At 38.1% G+C, this 16501-nt stretch overlaps 1 protein-coding gene across 1 annotated transcript; it reads left to right on the top strand.

The window, feature by feature from the left end:
- The first annotated feature begins 593 nt into the window (after window positions 1-593).
- Window positions 594-16052, top strand: LOC307133935 (zinc-alpha-2-glycoprotein-like). Its single transcript, XM_079829325.1, has 7 exons — window positions 594-712; window positions 12052-12285; window positions 12369-12635; window positions 13085-13363; window positions 13552-13692; window positions 13937-14006; window positions 14182-16052. Exons 1-7 carry the CDS (start codon window positions 607-609, stop codon window positions 14252-14254), a joined length of 1170 nt encoding a protein of 389 aa, XP_079685451.1. The 5' UTR covers window positions 594-606; the 3' UTR covers window positions 14255-16052.
- The last annotated feature ends 449 nt before the right edge of the window (window positions 16053-16501 follow it).

Genomic DNA, 16501 nt, shown 5'->3' with positions numbered 1-16501 from the left:
TAATAATTATGCCTATACTGCCATTGGGTCTGTCCCACACACACACACACACACACACACACACACACACACACACACACACACACACACACACACAGTGGTTCCGACGCCCCTGCATATGAGCCATCCTGGAGGAAACACATTTTGTTCATTAAACTTTTTTCTGAAGGAAGAAACATTGTTCAAATGATGATGAGCCTTCTTCCTTTCTCACATTAGTCTGCAGTGAAGCAAGTGCTACCACATGAGTTATGATTAATATTATTATGCCACCACACATTTAGGCAAAATTATAAATCTACTCGCTTTTAAAGTCTCTCAAGGTAATGACACCTCTGGCAAATCATTGGCTGATCATATCAAACACACGACACGACATAACACAATATACATAAACTGTTGTGCATAAATAACAGTTAAAATGTATAGCCTATCGCTTAACTCTGAAACAGGCTAATTACCTTTATGAAAGCAGAGGAGTGTGCACTAATATCATCAGTGGCGCTTTAACACAAAACAGAAACTCTCAGAATATTTCCGCCCACAGGTAGCGAGTGGTTATGAAGTCGAAGTAGCTCGAGCTCATCACTCTCAGTATTGATATGGATGTTCAGGACAAACATGTTTCACACGCTCTCGTTTAAAAAAAAATTCTTTATAGTGAGAATAATGTTGTGTCTGTTTCTCTCTCGTCTAAGCGATGCGCTGAAAGGTAAGAGTTCACTTGTTTCTGATTCATCTACAAATGTCGAGACTAAATCTTTTTAGTTTGCTTTCAGGGTTAATATTAAATAGTTTCAGTAATCATATCTTCGACTATTGTTCCACATACAGGGGCAGGGCCGGCGTTTGCTATAGGCGAGCTAGGCGGTTGCCTAGGGCGACAAATGTGTTGGGGGCGCAGCCAGGCGCCCTCTAGTGGCGCCCTTAAACTTACTTCCCATTAAGCATAGAATTAAAACAAGCGAAATAAAACATACTGTTTATTAAACATGATCATCATTGGGCGCCCCCTCAGCCGCACGTTTAATTACTTAACCTGATTATTAGATTGAATTGATAGTGAGTATTGTTGAGCACAGGCGTTCAGGCGGTTGGTCAGGCATGTGCTCATCACTGGCGCGTTCTTCAAAAATGACGCGGTCTAAACCCTCGAGTGCACAGGGACGGAAAAAGAGAAAGGCAGATGATCAAAAGAAAGCCCAGTATAGAGGTAAGTCTTCTCATCTCAGCCATAAATGTGTCAAACGAAATAAATTTACTTCGTATTATCGATATTATCAACTAATATTGGACGGCATTGGACGTTTTATTGCTGTCACTAAGCTATCACTAGCTAGCTAGTTATCTACATATTACTACGCATTTCACTGACAATAAGGAAATCCAGACGAGCCCAATTTTAATGCTGCGTCAATTTTGAAGGTGAATAGAAATGCCAGAAACAACTGTTCATCTTTTATTATTTAAGATAGGGATAGAGCTACAAGAACTTATATATTTTAATTTTGTAGTGGTAAGTACAGTGTATCCATAATAGCACTTTTGTTTGTAGAGGGTATAGTTAATCCAGTTTATGGGTCATAATTTGCTTAAGTGTCTTTACAGGTGCTTAAGAGAGTTTTTGCACAGTTTATGGAGTTAATATTTGGTAAATATCCTTGAACATTCTTTCTAGCATTTGTGTATGACCAATTTATTGCAGTTGATCCTTCAAGTCTTAATTTTCTTGATTAAGTGTTGGAGTGACTATAAAAGCCTTTTTGTTTGTTCATCCATAGTTTGAGTCATAATTTGTTAAATATCCTCCAACGTTCTTTGTAACATTTTTGTATGTGCAATTTATTAGAGTGTATCATTTAAGTCATAATTAGCTTTTTAAGTCTTGGAGTAACTAGTATAGGAGCATTTTTGTTTGTATAGTTTTTATAAATACTTAACCCATTTGTGCCCAATTTTTTTCTGAATGGCATGTCCTGCATTTATTTTCCCCAGGTTTTTGTATTTTTTCTTGAAAATCGTATTTGAATCTGTGGCAACTATAGTTGCCGGTGGGCAAATATGTTGTAGCCTATGCACCCCTTCAATGTCAAATATGTATAAGAGGAGAACATTTAGCATCTAACTCAAAATAACTGCTTTCAACAGATCAATCTGTATTCATAATCAAATTTATTATGTTTGACTAAGTATACAAAAAAACTATAGATCTGTTGTAAGATTTGTTATGTTTGGATGATTCTAGAGACCTTCATGATTATGTTGATATATGTCAACAAAAAATACTTATTAGTAACATGAAAATATCCTTTCTTTGGGAGGGTTTGCCTTCGTTGTGCTCCCTGGAAGTAGGGGTAGGAAGTTGGCAGTCTCATGTGACAGGAAGGAAATTAATACTTTTTTTTTTTCTTGAAATCCTTTATTTGGTTGTCTGCTTGTGTGTCATTAAGATATAAAACATGGATAATATCTAGAAAAATACTTACAGAAGGAAAATGACAACTATACACTGGCAACTATAGTTGCCGGTGGGCTTAACAATTAAGGAGGGGGGGGGGGGGGGGGGGGGCGGGGGGGCGCAAAACTCAATCTCGCCTAGGGCAACCAAAGAGCTAGAGCCGGCCCTGTACAGGGGACGGATTTTTCCTTCCCCACATGAAAAAATACTATAGTAGCCTATATTATAGTAAAATTACAGTAAAATTACTTTAGTAAATACTATAGTGTTTTTGAACCATAAAGATACTACACTCTAAAAAAAAAAAGGTTCTATATGGCACCAAAAATGGTTCTTGGCTCGTAATCATAGGGGAACCTTTTTTAGTGCTATATAGCACCAATTTTGGTGCTTCAGTGGTTCTTCAGCGGTTCTTCAGAGGTTCTTCAGCGGTTCTTCAGAGGTTCTTCACCGGTTCTTCACCGGTTCTTTGACTAAGGTGCTATATAGCACCTCTGAAGAACCGCTGAAGAACCACTGAAGCACCAAAATTGGTGCTATATAGCACTAAAAAAGGTTCCCCTATGATTACGAGCCTTTTTTTTTAGAGTGTACAGTAAATTGTTAGTATAGGCTATTATAGTATTTTCTACACTTTGTTAATTTACTGTAGTATATTTACTATAGTACGGTTCAAAAACACTATTATTATAGTAATTTTACTATAATATACTATAGTATTTTTTCATGTGGGTCTATATTGTGACATTCAGGCATTTTGAGCATTTTCTGTTCAGGTTTCATGAAAAGTCTCAAACTGTTGAAGAGCTCATGAGCAGCTGAACAAAAGCTCGATCTGCTTTTAGTTTCTGACATGAATGAGGAAGTTAAGATACAGAGTCATGTTAAAAAGCTGAGCTGAGAAACAGTGTTTGTTTATAAGCTTGTATTAATGTAGGATTGGGTTCCATTACAAATATTGTCTATGCGTTATTCATGTTTGTTCATTAAAAGTTGTTGGGTTTTCATGTTTTATGGGGACTTTCCATAGGCGTAATGGTTTTTATACCGTACATACCGTATATTCTATCCCCCTACACTGCCCCTGCCCCTAAACCTACCCATCACACACACACACACACACACACACACACACACACACACACACACACACACACACACACACACACACACACACACACACACACACACACACACACACACACACACACACACACACACACACACACACAAACACACAAACACACACACACACACACACACACACACACACACACACACTGCCCCTGCCCCTGCCCCTAAACCTACCCACCACAGGAGACATTCTGCATTTTTACATTTTCAAAAAACATCACTAAAAATGTCCCCACAAGGACGAGGATTTCGGATATTGCCATCTTTGTGGGGACATTTTGTCCCCATAACATAGGGATTACCAGTCCACACACACACACACACACACACACACACAATAATAAAATTTGAGCGGGGTAGAGTAACAATGGCATCCATAAAATTACTGTTAAAAACAACAATAACTCTACAGTTCAAATAGCCTATACAGGTTGGCAAAATCAAAACGTATTATAAAAAGATATGCCTCACATTTAAGATTTTTAAAGTAATTATAAATGATTATAATGAAGAAAAAGTAATTATAAATGATTATAGGGTGATATCAGCTAAATTGGGCCCCTTTTTGGTAAATCGCTTGGGAGAATAATACAAAACCATATATGCCTTTTCCATGTGTTTTTATGATTATTAATGACTGTTTTTGATAATGTTATGTTGAAATTATGTTAAAAATGTGTGTTAAAAATTAAGAACTATAGGCCAGTCAAACTGCAAAGGGAAATGGTGATTTATCATCAATTTTTATTTTATGTAGCCACATAAATTTAAACTGCATTAAACAAACATTAAAACATGCCATTAAAAAAAACAAAAAAACATTTTGGGTGCAAACCCACATATTCAAATGTGCAATTAAAAAAGTAAATTTTGGAACAGCATAGATCATTGGTCAGTGGGGTGTGTGTGTGTCGGTGTGTGTGTGTGTGTGTGCTTGTTTATGTGATTTATGAGGACACAAATTTGTATAATGACATTTACCAATTACACTGGTATTACAACATCAAGGTGGTTTATGAGGATATTCTAAATGTCCCCGTAAATCAAATTGCTTTAAAAACATACTAAACAATGTTTTATTAAAAATGTAAAAATGCAGAATGTTTCCTGTGATGGTTGGGTTTATGGGCAGGGGCAGTGTAGGGGGATAGAAAATACGGTTACGTATAAAAACCATTACGCCTATGGAGAGTCCTCATAATGTTGTTGCACCAACATATGTGTGTAGGTGTGTGTGTCGGTGTGCGAGTGTGTACACACTACACACATACACACGCACCCACACACTTGCACACCCTCACACCCTCACACACACTCAGAGTGACACAGAGGCTGGCCCATTTTAGCTGAAACCATGTGGCCCATTTTACCTCAGTGGGTTAAAGGGTTAGTTCACCCAAAAATGAAAATTCTGTCATTAATTACTCACCCTCATGTCGTTCGAGACCCGTAAGACCTCCGTTCATATTCGGAACACAAATGAAGATATTTTTGTTGAAAGCTGATGCTGAGAAAGGCTTCAGATAGGCCTCCATTGGCATTCAGTACACTGACACTCCCAAGACCGATAAAAGGCACTTAAAATGTCATTACAAAGTCCATCTCACCACAGTGACTCTACAATAATCTTACGATGCGACGACAATAGTTTTTGTGCGCAAAAAAAATCAAAATAACACCTTTATCCAGCTTGTTATTGCCTTCCGTGTGTGCCTCCACGACGCGTTACTCTGGGTTCGGGCCAAAATTCCCAGCCTGGAGCCCTCTCCCGGACAGCACGCCAAATACGCATAATCTTTACTCTATTTAATTTGATGTAAGTGTGAACTCGTGAAATGATTATAAAATTATTATAGCTTACTACACAAGTAGGCAATATAACTCACTCAGACATGCACTACACAATCACTGATCACACTATCCAATTATTGCATAAACATCATTGAAGAACAAAGAAAAAACTATAAAAGCATAAACTATGATGGAAACACATTTACTGAATAAATACCCAATAAAAAAAACTCACGTGACTTTGCGGACAGAAGTGTGATTGATAACTGGACTCATTGACTCATGCAATCACAGGGTTTGTTTGTAACGTTTTTAATAAACTACAAATATCCCTAACAGTCATAACTTAGCTAACTGCTTTAGCATGTGGGTCTGAAGTTAGCATAAATACAAAGCATCAAATTAAACTAGGGGTCTTCAGGTCATGCAAGTTAAACAATTGTAATTCAATGATTGCTAGACAAAACATACTCTGATGAAAACATTTACTTTCTTAACTGAAAATCAGTTTTTCGTTGTAAAATCATTTTGTCTTCTGCATCCTCTGTTGCATTAAAGGTCCCATTTTTCCTGTTTTTTGAAGCTTTGATTGTGTTTACAGTGTGCAATATAACATGTGTTCATGTTTCGCGTGTAAAAAAACACAGTATTTTTCACACAATTGACTTATCTGTATACCGCTGTCTTCACTGTTCTAAAAACGGCTGATGATTTCCTTATTCTATGAAGTCCCTCCTTCAGAAATACGTAACGAGTTCTGATTGTGCCAGCGGTTCCCGTGTTGTGATTGGACAGCAGCTTAGCGCACGTTGCCCGGAAAGGTCACGCCTCTTACCATAACGGCGAGATGAACGCGCTCAAACCACAGCCCCTGAAGGCCAAACAAAGGTGATTTGATTCCGGGATGAAAATAATGGTGACAAACTCACTCTACGAACGCAACCGAACGCAACACTTTCTCTTCCACGCCCCCTTTTTCGCGTATTCTTGTGGGCGGAGGTTAGTCGACAAACTGTTCTACTGACGTCATTAAAGCAGGAAGTACAGGGATGTAGAACAAACCGGCAGTTCGCTGTAGGCTTTGAAAGGGAACTTCTGTTAAAAAAAATATCTAGTTTGGCATTGAACTTTGAGCTTTAAAATTTTACAGGTATTATATATGCTTTAACAGCAACATTACACACTAACTAAAGTTTGAAAAATGGGATCACGAAGAACAGGACCTTTAAAAGAGGAGTTAATAAAAACTCTTTAAGCTATAAAATGATTCACTGTCGTCCGGCACATGGCGATTATTGCCAAGATAGAGGGTGGCGATTATGAGCAAAAAGGTCAGAATTGCAAGATTTTTTCTTGGAATTTATAATTTATATGCCACATGTTTTCCCCTCGGAATTGCGAGTTCTTCATGGATTAGGTTAAAGTTATGAACTCTATTCTAACATCATAGCCTACACACTGTCAAAAGAAAGTGCGTGAAAATAGGACACAGTGTAGGCTACTGTATAAATATGAAGGGATTTCCCGCTGGTGTTTTTCTGTATTTTGAATTATCTGTGGTGTTTTTTAAGGTTAATGGAAATTTCCATAAAATACTGGATATGTCCTGGTAGAAAATTACCGGTACATTTTCCGTTTGTATTTTCTACAGTGTAGACCTAATTGTAAAACACTAATATATAAACAGGTTACTGTTTAAAAAATTAATAATAAATATAGCTGCAAGCAGCAATACCGGGGCCAAGCGCAAAGAAGAAGACAAGACATGCCAAAATATGCTGGCAATGTCAGATCAACTGCAGCAATGAGCAATTAAAGACCTATTAAGGTGATTTTAGGCAAAATAGCTGTAAAATGATAAATACAGTCAATAAAAATGATTTAATGATTTATCAGTTTTAACCAATAGGTGGCACAGTAACGAAATTGATGTGGTGTGGTCAGAATAAGGGAACAATGACACACGCAAAGATTGGTGTCAATATATCAAAGCAGAGTGTCAATATAGTGTCAATATGTCGTTGCGGAGATATAGCCTCAAGAGGCCTTTTCATTATAAGTATTGACCACATGGCGGTGCTGTTTTGAAACCTTTTAAGTAGCTTAAAGGCATGGTGCTGATGGCACATACCAAGTTTCGTAATGATACACCAATTCATTTGTAAAGCATAACATTTTATATCATAATATTGCATTGTAGTCAATGGGAATTTCATGTTTTGTTCTATTATAGCGCCACCAAGTGGCACAATCCTACCATTTTTTTATGTGTCCTTGGAGTGAGCCCATACATGTCTGTGTCAATTTTGGTGAAAATATCTTGTTTCGTTTTGGAGTTATAGACATTTATATGAAAAAACACATGAAAAATGACTGACACCTGACTTTGATTGGATTTTACACCCCTTTACTATCAATATTTTGACATTTGGGTGTTAGCCTATAGCTATCGACCTATGTTTCCGAACTTCTGACGCTGGTTTCGTCTCGATCGGACTAGCGGTTTTGAAGATATCAGCTAATGTTTTTAAAGCGCTAAATTACAACCCTGCACAAACCATATGCCGAAACCTAGCAAGTCTGGTATCGTTGGACTCGGCGAGGATTCAGGAGACAAAAAAAGTTACTCCCATGAAAATAAGTCACTCACCCAAAGTTATAAGCATTTGAAAAAAAAAAAAATCCACTAGGTGGCGCTGTTTCGAAACTTCTTGGACTCATTCAGGGCATCGTGCTGATGACCCATACACTCTAAAAAATGCTGGGTTAAAAATAACCCAAGTTGGGTTGAAAATGGACTAACCCAGCATTTGGGTTGTTTTAACCCAGCGGTTGGGTTAAATGTTTGCTTAAAACAACCCAATTGTTGGGTTAGTCCATTTTCAACCCAACTTGGGTTATTTTTAACCCAGCATTTTTTAGAGTGTACTTTAATTATTGATATAGGGAGAGCGGCACACTAACGCTTTCTGACTGTCTCAGTTTGTGTAAATCCACTTGGGCTTCAGAGTATTTATTTTTCCCACATTAATTCCCCACACGTCTAGTATAATTATGTGGTTTTGTTTCATTCATACAGAGTTTACTTTTCTCTTGATTTACCCTGAAAGAATGGAAGTGAAATGTGGTGGAATAACATGACCACATGACAGCTTAAAATGTTTCCTGATATAATCAAATAAATATCCAAGACAAACTAAAATATTCTGTCAATAAAATACGATTATTAACTTTTTAAAATAAAAGAATGGCATTTTTTAATCATTAAAAATCTACTGATTTTTGAACACATTGCTACACACAGCTAAACCGCACAGTTCAAAACATAATGATGATGAGTTGTTTTAACCCAGCGGTTGGGTTAAATGTTTGCTTAAAACAACCCAATTGTTGGGTTAGTCCATTTTCAACCCAACTTGGGTTATTTTTAACCCAGCATTTTTTAGAGTGTACCGAGTTTTGTAACAATCCGTTCATGCGTTGATAAAATACAGCATTTTAGCACATAATTCCAAATGGCCGACAGCCAAAATGGCCGATATGGTAAAATTGGATATCAGACGACTCGGCATGACGTCCTGAATCTAACAAGACAACTTATGATTTTTGGACAAACAGTTCAGAAGTTATAAGCAAAAATAGTTTTTTTTTGTATCTCCGGACCAGTAGGTGGCGCTGCGCCGAAACGCTGCATGTTGCCTCAAGTCATGCTTGTGATGACATGTACCAAGTTTGGTTTGAATACGATAAAGCGTTGCGGAGATATTGCCTTAAGTGTGTTTTTGCAACCGCTACGTCAAATTTGTTTGCGCGTTTATCGAAAACGATTTGACGAATCAACTTGATTTGCAAGATTTTTTGTCAACATGGTCTGAAGATGATCTGGTTCAATTTTTGTGCAAATTGGATGAACCGTCTAGGACGAGTTTGCAAAAGTAGGTTTTTCGGTAAATTCAAAATGGCGGGAAATTTTTATGACGGAAAATGACGTCATAGGGTGCAATCGAATCGTCTTGAGCCAAGGAATCAGAGGAAAAAAGAATATTGTTTCTAGCCTTTTTGAACTGATGGTGGCGCTAGAGAGATTGAGTTAGAGACTCCAAATTTGCTATGGTGACTTTTCAGACTGTCCTCTATTAGTGTGCCAAATTTCACAACTTTTTACCATACGGTTCTATGGGCTGCCATAGACTTCGTGGCGGAAGAAGAAGAAGAAGAAGAAGAAGATGAATAATAATAATAAGAACGGGAACGGTTTCAATAGGTGCCTTCGCACCTTCGGTGCTTGGCCCCTAATAATTTTGACAACGACTTTAAACACTTTTTTTTTTGCTTATGAAAACAGATAATCCACAGTACGTGTTTTTCTGGGTTTTGGGCCTTACATTTGAGTAAATAAATAAAATACGACAACAAATAATGATATAAATTATTGAATTTACTGAAAATAGCCTAATATTTATTTCATATTTGAAGTATCATATAGATTCTGTAAAACGGGAACCAATAGACTAGGCTACTATAATGACGCTGGCTTGTAAACGTGAGCATCGCGATCATTTGGCGTTTGAAAAAAATAAAACCCATGAAATTATATTCATATGACATGCTGAAACATATGCCACTGTACCTGGGATGAAGACATTTCACACGCGAACATGTGAACTCCTGCAGTGTTCAGGACTGTCATGGTTGTCATGTCAACAAATGCACGTGCGATGCATCCACTGATGTAGAATGACAGTTTACGACAGTAGTAGAGGACAATACTGTTTCACAACTGTAGGGGGAGCCCGAGAGCAAAAGTTACCTAGTGCTGCTTTAAAGCAGCACTAGGTAGGTTTTGCTCTCGGGGTCCCCCTGAACATAAAACAAGCTACAAAAACATCACAACAAACAGCAAAAGTAAAAGCAAATAGTAAGAATCTATTTGTCACAATTCAGATGCATAATTTATTCATGCCGCAATGCATGCTGGGACCCATGAGGGAGTTTTGATCGGTGGTACCCAGCATGCACTGCAGCATGAAGCTTTTCATTGATTGTCACCATTGTTGAGATTCATATGCAGATTCTTGATGTCTGTGTGTTTTTAAGTAAAACCATAGATTAAAACATTTTGAACACTACATGATTTTAAAATCTTGCATATTATTCAATTACCACAACAGTGCTGGATCTCGTGCTATTGACTCATGTAGCCACCATTATGAACAATACAAAAATTAACAACACAATACTGCTATAACCAAGCAAAAGTGAAATCAGTGACTTAAGCCACTACATGATGATTATACCAACCATCATTGTAGCCAACATCACCTAATCACATTTTCTCTTGGCATTCCTTTTGGCATTCCTTACCATAACGAATGTACTTTCTAAACACACAGTTAAAGCAGCCAGAGAAAAATCTAATATTAAAGATTTAAGGGTCAAGAGCCCAACTAAAGCAAACACTCATCACCATCATGGTGACTTCAATTAAACTATTATTTTCATTAAAACATACATGACAGAAATAAAGTCAATCTGGTTAGTAATGTGTGAATCTGGTAGTGTTGTTAGTGGAGTTGTTTAATCCCCCTCTGCTGAGATCTTCAGAGATGTAATGTCTTATTTTATCTTCTGTTATTTCATCTAAAGCTGTGGCTTAAGTCAGTTGTAGTTCTTGTGTTTCTCTTTCCTTCTGTGATTCTGCTCATTACCATCAGGTGTTCATCACTAATGCCCAATCATCACTTAATTAATCACTTTATTTCTGGATTGCAATGAGTGTCTTATGTTAGTGAACTCAATTGAAATAAGTTCAAAGTACTCATAACTATTGTTTTCTAAAAAATAAAAGAATTAGGGTAATCAGTGTCCTCAAAGTTAATGAGTTAGCTTAACTTACTAGATTTGTCTTTGTGTGTGCTATTGTGAGCTAGCAGTAACTGCAAGCACTCTGAGTTCATTTAAAGTTTGTAATTTCAGTTGTTTTACTCAATATAGGGAAGGTTCAGCTATATCAAGTATTTGAATGCAGTGTAAAGTTTAATTGTATATAAAGAAATATCCTTTTTTAGTGGACTTGATTAAAATAAGTGCAGAGTACTCATAACTATTGTTTTTTATAAACCTAAATGGTTTGAGGTAATCGGTGTCCTCAAATGAAATGAGTTAGCTGAACTTGTTGGGTTTTACAGTGTGCACTCAATAACGCCCACTATGGTTTCAGACACCACTACAAATGGCTGTCCCCTCAAGTAAAGTAATTTAAGGGTATAGGGGGTGATTTCACACACAGAGATTTAATATAGCCTGCTTCATAAAGTGAATCACAAGATTTGATCTCGGGGACTCTGAGATTTTCAGATACAATCTGAACGTCACTGTCGGGTCTCTGACAAGATCTCCATTTCTTCATTTTAAAATAAAGAGGAACCACATTTTTTCCTTTAATTGCAGGGGAAAGTCTGATATTATGCTTTGCAATGTAGTGAGTTTTGTTGGCCCTTGTCAAACTCATGATACCATTGTAAGGTCAATAATGAACATTTAAAATAGTTGTGTGTCCTTGTTGATTTCATGGTGGCTTTAAAACATCTGATCACTGGTGTAATGGATTCCTTGACCGAATAACATGAAGTGTTTTCATTGTGGTTTGTGTTTCATATGTTCCTCAGAGAAACACTTTCTGCACTACAAGTTTACAGTCCAGACTAAAGCAGACACATTCCCAGAGTTCAGTGCTGAGGTTGTTTATGATGACAGACGGATCTCACACTTCAGTGATGAAGAAAGAGTCTGGATTGGGACTGAAGACTGGACTGAAGCTCCTGCAGATCCTCCTGATCCTAGAAAGTGGTTCACTCGTCAGATCAGGACTCTGTCAAACTGCACAGACTCACAGTGTTCTGGTGAGATTCATGCTTTACTCTTATTAATGATCACACATTATATTTACTGTAAGTTTCTCATGAGTGTTGTTCTGTGATTGTAGAGCTTCATGTTCTTCAGAGAATAATTGGCTGTGAACTTGAGAAACTTCCTGATGGATCAGTGGATCTGACTGTCTTTGATGAATATGGATTTGATGGAGAGGATCTTATATCCTTTAATTCTGACACTATGCAGTGGATTGAGAAAAGCCCCAAAGCCAAAAGAACCAAAGAGAAATGGGATCGTCAAACTGGACGAAACCACGTCATCAAATATTTCCTCAAGACCTGCAGGAACTGGATCTCAACGTTTATCAACACAAAAAAGAGTAAGTTGTGATCAGATGACTTTAATTATCTCCAGTCTCTCTGTGTGTGTGTGTGTGTGACATAAGTTCAGCAGGTCATCATTCACTGAAAAATCACGGCCCCACGCTTGAGTTCTCTGAGCTCCTGAGAGCGGCCCATTCTCTCACTAATGTGTGTAGAAGCGAACACACACACACACACACTCCTGAGAGCGGCCCATTCTCTCACTAATGTGTGTTGAAGCGTCTGCAGGCCGAGAGCTTGATTTATACACCTGTGGCCATGAAGTGATTGAACACCTGAACTCAGTGATTTGGAGGGGCGGCACAATACTTTTGGCAATAGAGTGTATATTTGAAGGTTGTGTTCATGTATGCACATTTTTAATAAATATGATGAATTTTTTTTTACACAAAGAACCAAATTATTTGTAAATGTTTGTTAATTGCATTATTATTTTCATCTCCAGGTTCTCCAGATGTTCACATGTTTGCGAGTAAAGCTCCTGGTGATCAGAATAAGCTGGTTCTGACGTGTCTGGCCACTGGTTTCTACCCCAGAGATGTTCAGATGTACATTAGAAGGAGCAGAACTAAACTAAAGGATCAAACATCTTCTGGAATCAGACCAAATGCTGACGGATCCTTTCAGATGAGAACTAGTGTGAAGATCAACAGAAACCATAGAGGATCTTTTGACTGTCGGGTCATTCACAGCAGTCTGAGAAAACCAGCTTTAGCTAAATGGGGTAAATATGATCATATATTGAGTGAATATGTGAAGATCTGACTTTATACAGTAACACTGCTTCTGCATTATTAACATATGAAACTTCATACAAGTCACTCAGTATGCAGAAATAGATCATGATAACACTCATTTACAATATTTGTGTTTTTATTTTATTTATTAATTGATATGTTTTATTTTTTGCAGTTGGAAATTGCATCGACTGTGAAACAGAATCTCAGAATGTCTCTTTAATATCAGTCGTAGGTTTAATTCTAGCGCTACCTCTGGTTCTAGCTCTACCTCCAGTTCTCATTGTGTGTCTTTGCCTATTGATAAGTTCAAGAGGTGAGTTCTAAATATTGAACACTGTTGCTTTAAATGTCTTGATTTTGAACATCATAGCTTTAAAGACAGTTCAAAATGTATGATGTTTTGACAGTGTATATACTGTATGACAGTAAAAATATAAACTAGTAAAGAGTTTGATGATGATGAGATTGAAGGACATAAACAACAAGATCTACAATAAATGAGAATTGCGACGTGAAATCTGTTGGTACTCAAAGTTTTTATATAATCTCTCCTCTAGGTAAGAGGAGCAGTAATGCCGTAAAAAATAGAAAGAAGCTGATGACGAGAACCGAGCATCATCCTTGCAGGTATCAAATCATAGTTCAGTCCAAACTGCAGGTACAGACAGCCGTCTAGTGTTTAGTGGTGTGTTTTGATCTGAATTTTGATGTTATTTGTTTTTTACAGCTTAAGCATTATTTCAAGAACATGATATTGCTTTCTGATGTTAAGTTTTATATTATCTGCTGTATTTTTGTCTAGGTCAGATGAGCAGAAATGCAGACGATCAGACCTTTCTCTGAGAGAGGAAACATATGCAGTTATGACTGTGTGAGACTGAGCAGGACGAGGGCGAGAGCCGCGGGGAACGGAGCGAGGGCGGTGGAGTGAGTGCTAATGCCTCGAGTTTCTCACGGAGGAGCGACGACTGTGAAGGATGGGAGAGGAACAGGCCTGGGACATTAATGTTGTTATGGGTTTTTTTGCGGCAGTCCCATGAGGGGTTGACAGGCTAGGATGCCGTGCCGTTATTCCCCTCAGTTACCGTGGTCTAAAGAGGACGAGCCGCCGTGTTGAAGCCGCCGCCCCTCACGCCTCAGACCGAAGAGAGAAGTGTGTGTGGCCGTCAGACCCCAGTCCTTACCTGGACCCATCCTATCTGATCACGGCCCTTCCTTCACGATTCCCTGGCACACCGAGGACACCAGATCCCCTGTTTTGTTGGGCACTTTATTCCCCTTTTTGAATATTAATATTAATTATAAACCCCTCCTCGAGGCCTGAAGCCACACCCACTGTGGCGTCACTGTGGCAAACTGTTGTTTGCTCCTCCCGCCACAATTGTTACAGACTGTAGGAGAATAAACCATCATCTCCTCACACAGATATCTCCACATCAGTCACATGACCCACCTCTATAGTCAGTGTTTTGATCAAGAGCTCAGTGATGATGGAGTTACACACTGGACTGACATGGGAACAGTTTGGTTTAAGTGGTTTATAGGTGATGGCTACAAATGCAATTTAACTGGTTTAATTTATCAGGAAGAAGTTCAATTCCAATGCCCTGTCCAAATACACACTATTTTGGTGTTTGCACTTGACCACTTGTCTACTTAAGTCAAGTCAAGTCAACTTTATTTATATAGCGCTTTTAACAATGCAGATTGTTTCAAAGCAGTGTAAGGATCGGTTTTGGTGCTAAGACAAAAGCTGAGATACACACCCCAGCAATTGAACAATAAAAGTCACTAATCTTGAGAGAAGATCTCACAGAAACTGTGTGACAACACCCTGACAAACACTTCTCCCCCCTCCCCATTTTGCCCTTTCCTTGCCCTTGTAAGGTGGTGCCGATCGGTCTGGGCCGAGAGATGCCGTTCAGTCTGAACAGAGAAACCGTGATTTCCCGGAAACAAAGGACTTTCCCAAAGATTACCATTCGAACACTTCCCCAAATACACAACAGCCCCACCCGAGACACATCACACTGAGACACACACACCACACATTCACACCCTGCACAGCACCCTCTGTATAACTCACTCTCACCCACACTGAAAACTCATTCAAAATCTATGCAACGTTAAATGTATACAATGTGTAACTATGCATGTTTAGTATCATTTGAAACGTATCAGTGCGTCTGGTAAAATGGTCTCATTCTCCTAATCATAATGCAAACCTCCAAGAAGTTATGTAAGTTGATAAAAATACTATGTCTCACCAAAAGGTGACCCCCCACAGATGATCTACTCAAGTGCCTCCTGTATGTAAATAAATGCCCTCCTTTGCAGATGTCTAGAACCCATTCAAACACAGATCCTGATTGCCCATTTGTGACCCCCCTGGATGAGGGACCAAAATCTAATTATAACCTCAAACACCACCATTTGTGGTCTTATTGAATTATCTGGGTATTTAAGGGAAGGTGATACAAGAATCGTGAAATCTGTATTGAGATTTCCCACACTGCTTGTGTGTAGTTTTTCATGACCAGGTAAAGATTTCTAGAATCCTTGATTCTTGAATTATTGTTTCTGTATATGATTGATTGATGCTTTTTTACTCTTTGAGTTGACTTTTGATTGATGTTTCTTACCTGGTTAATAAATCGTTATGCTTTAAACTTACTGCAACGCATTTTGTGTTATTAACTCAGTATTTCATGTTATAACCATAACAGTACGGATATCTGCTCAGGTTAGTTTAACACGGACTAAGACACGGTTTTGGTGAAGCTTAAAGAGCACACCGGATCGATGCTTTAGAGCTCCGACTAACACATTGGCACTAGGTAACGTATACTTGGACTGTAGAGGTTGATAGGCTAAACAAGTCTTTCCGTTTAGAACAATAGTAAATTGTTAGACCAATCTAAATAGGGCAACCTCAATTCCTGATTATTGCAATATTGTTCTAATTAACGTATACGTGGGAAACCACGGCATGATTATAGAAAGTTATCATCAGAATTAGCAAGTTGGTCGCTTGATTCTGTGATAATGGTCATGGCCTCTGATTAGAAACAGTTTTGCATTAATTAAGTGAATTCAGATCTAAGGGAACTGAATAAAAATAT

The sequence above is a fragment of the Gobio gobio genome (genome assembly GCF_949357685.1).
Source record: "Gobio gobio genome assembly, chromosome: 11".
Lineage (NCBI taxonomy): Eukaryota > Metazoa > Chordata > Actinopteri > Cypriniformes > Gobionidae > Gobio > Gobio gobio.
The sequence above is the reverse complement of the archived record's forward strand: the minus strand, read 5'-3'. Positions and strand labels throughout refer to the sequence as shown.

What these genes read in the sequence shown, in the direction of transcription:
- LOC307133935 (XM_079829325.1), top strand. Translation starts at nt 607, where the DNA reads ATGTTCAGGACAAACATGTTTCACACGCTCTCGTTTAAAAAAAAATTC. An exon ending in TCTAAGCGATGCGCTGAAAG is followed by an intron (nt 713 to 12,051) that starts GTAAGAGTTCAC and finishes TATGTTCCTCAG; the next exon opens with AGAAACACTTTCTGCACTAC. An exon ending in ACCAGCTTTAGCTAAATGGG is followed by an intron (nt 13,364 to 13,551) that starts GTAAATATGATC and finishes TATTTTTTGCAG; the next exon opens with TTGGAAATTGCATCGACTGT.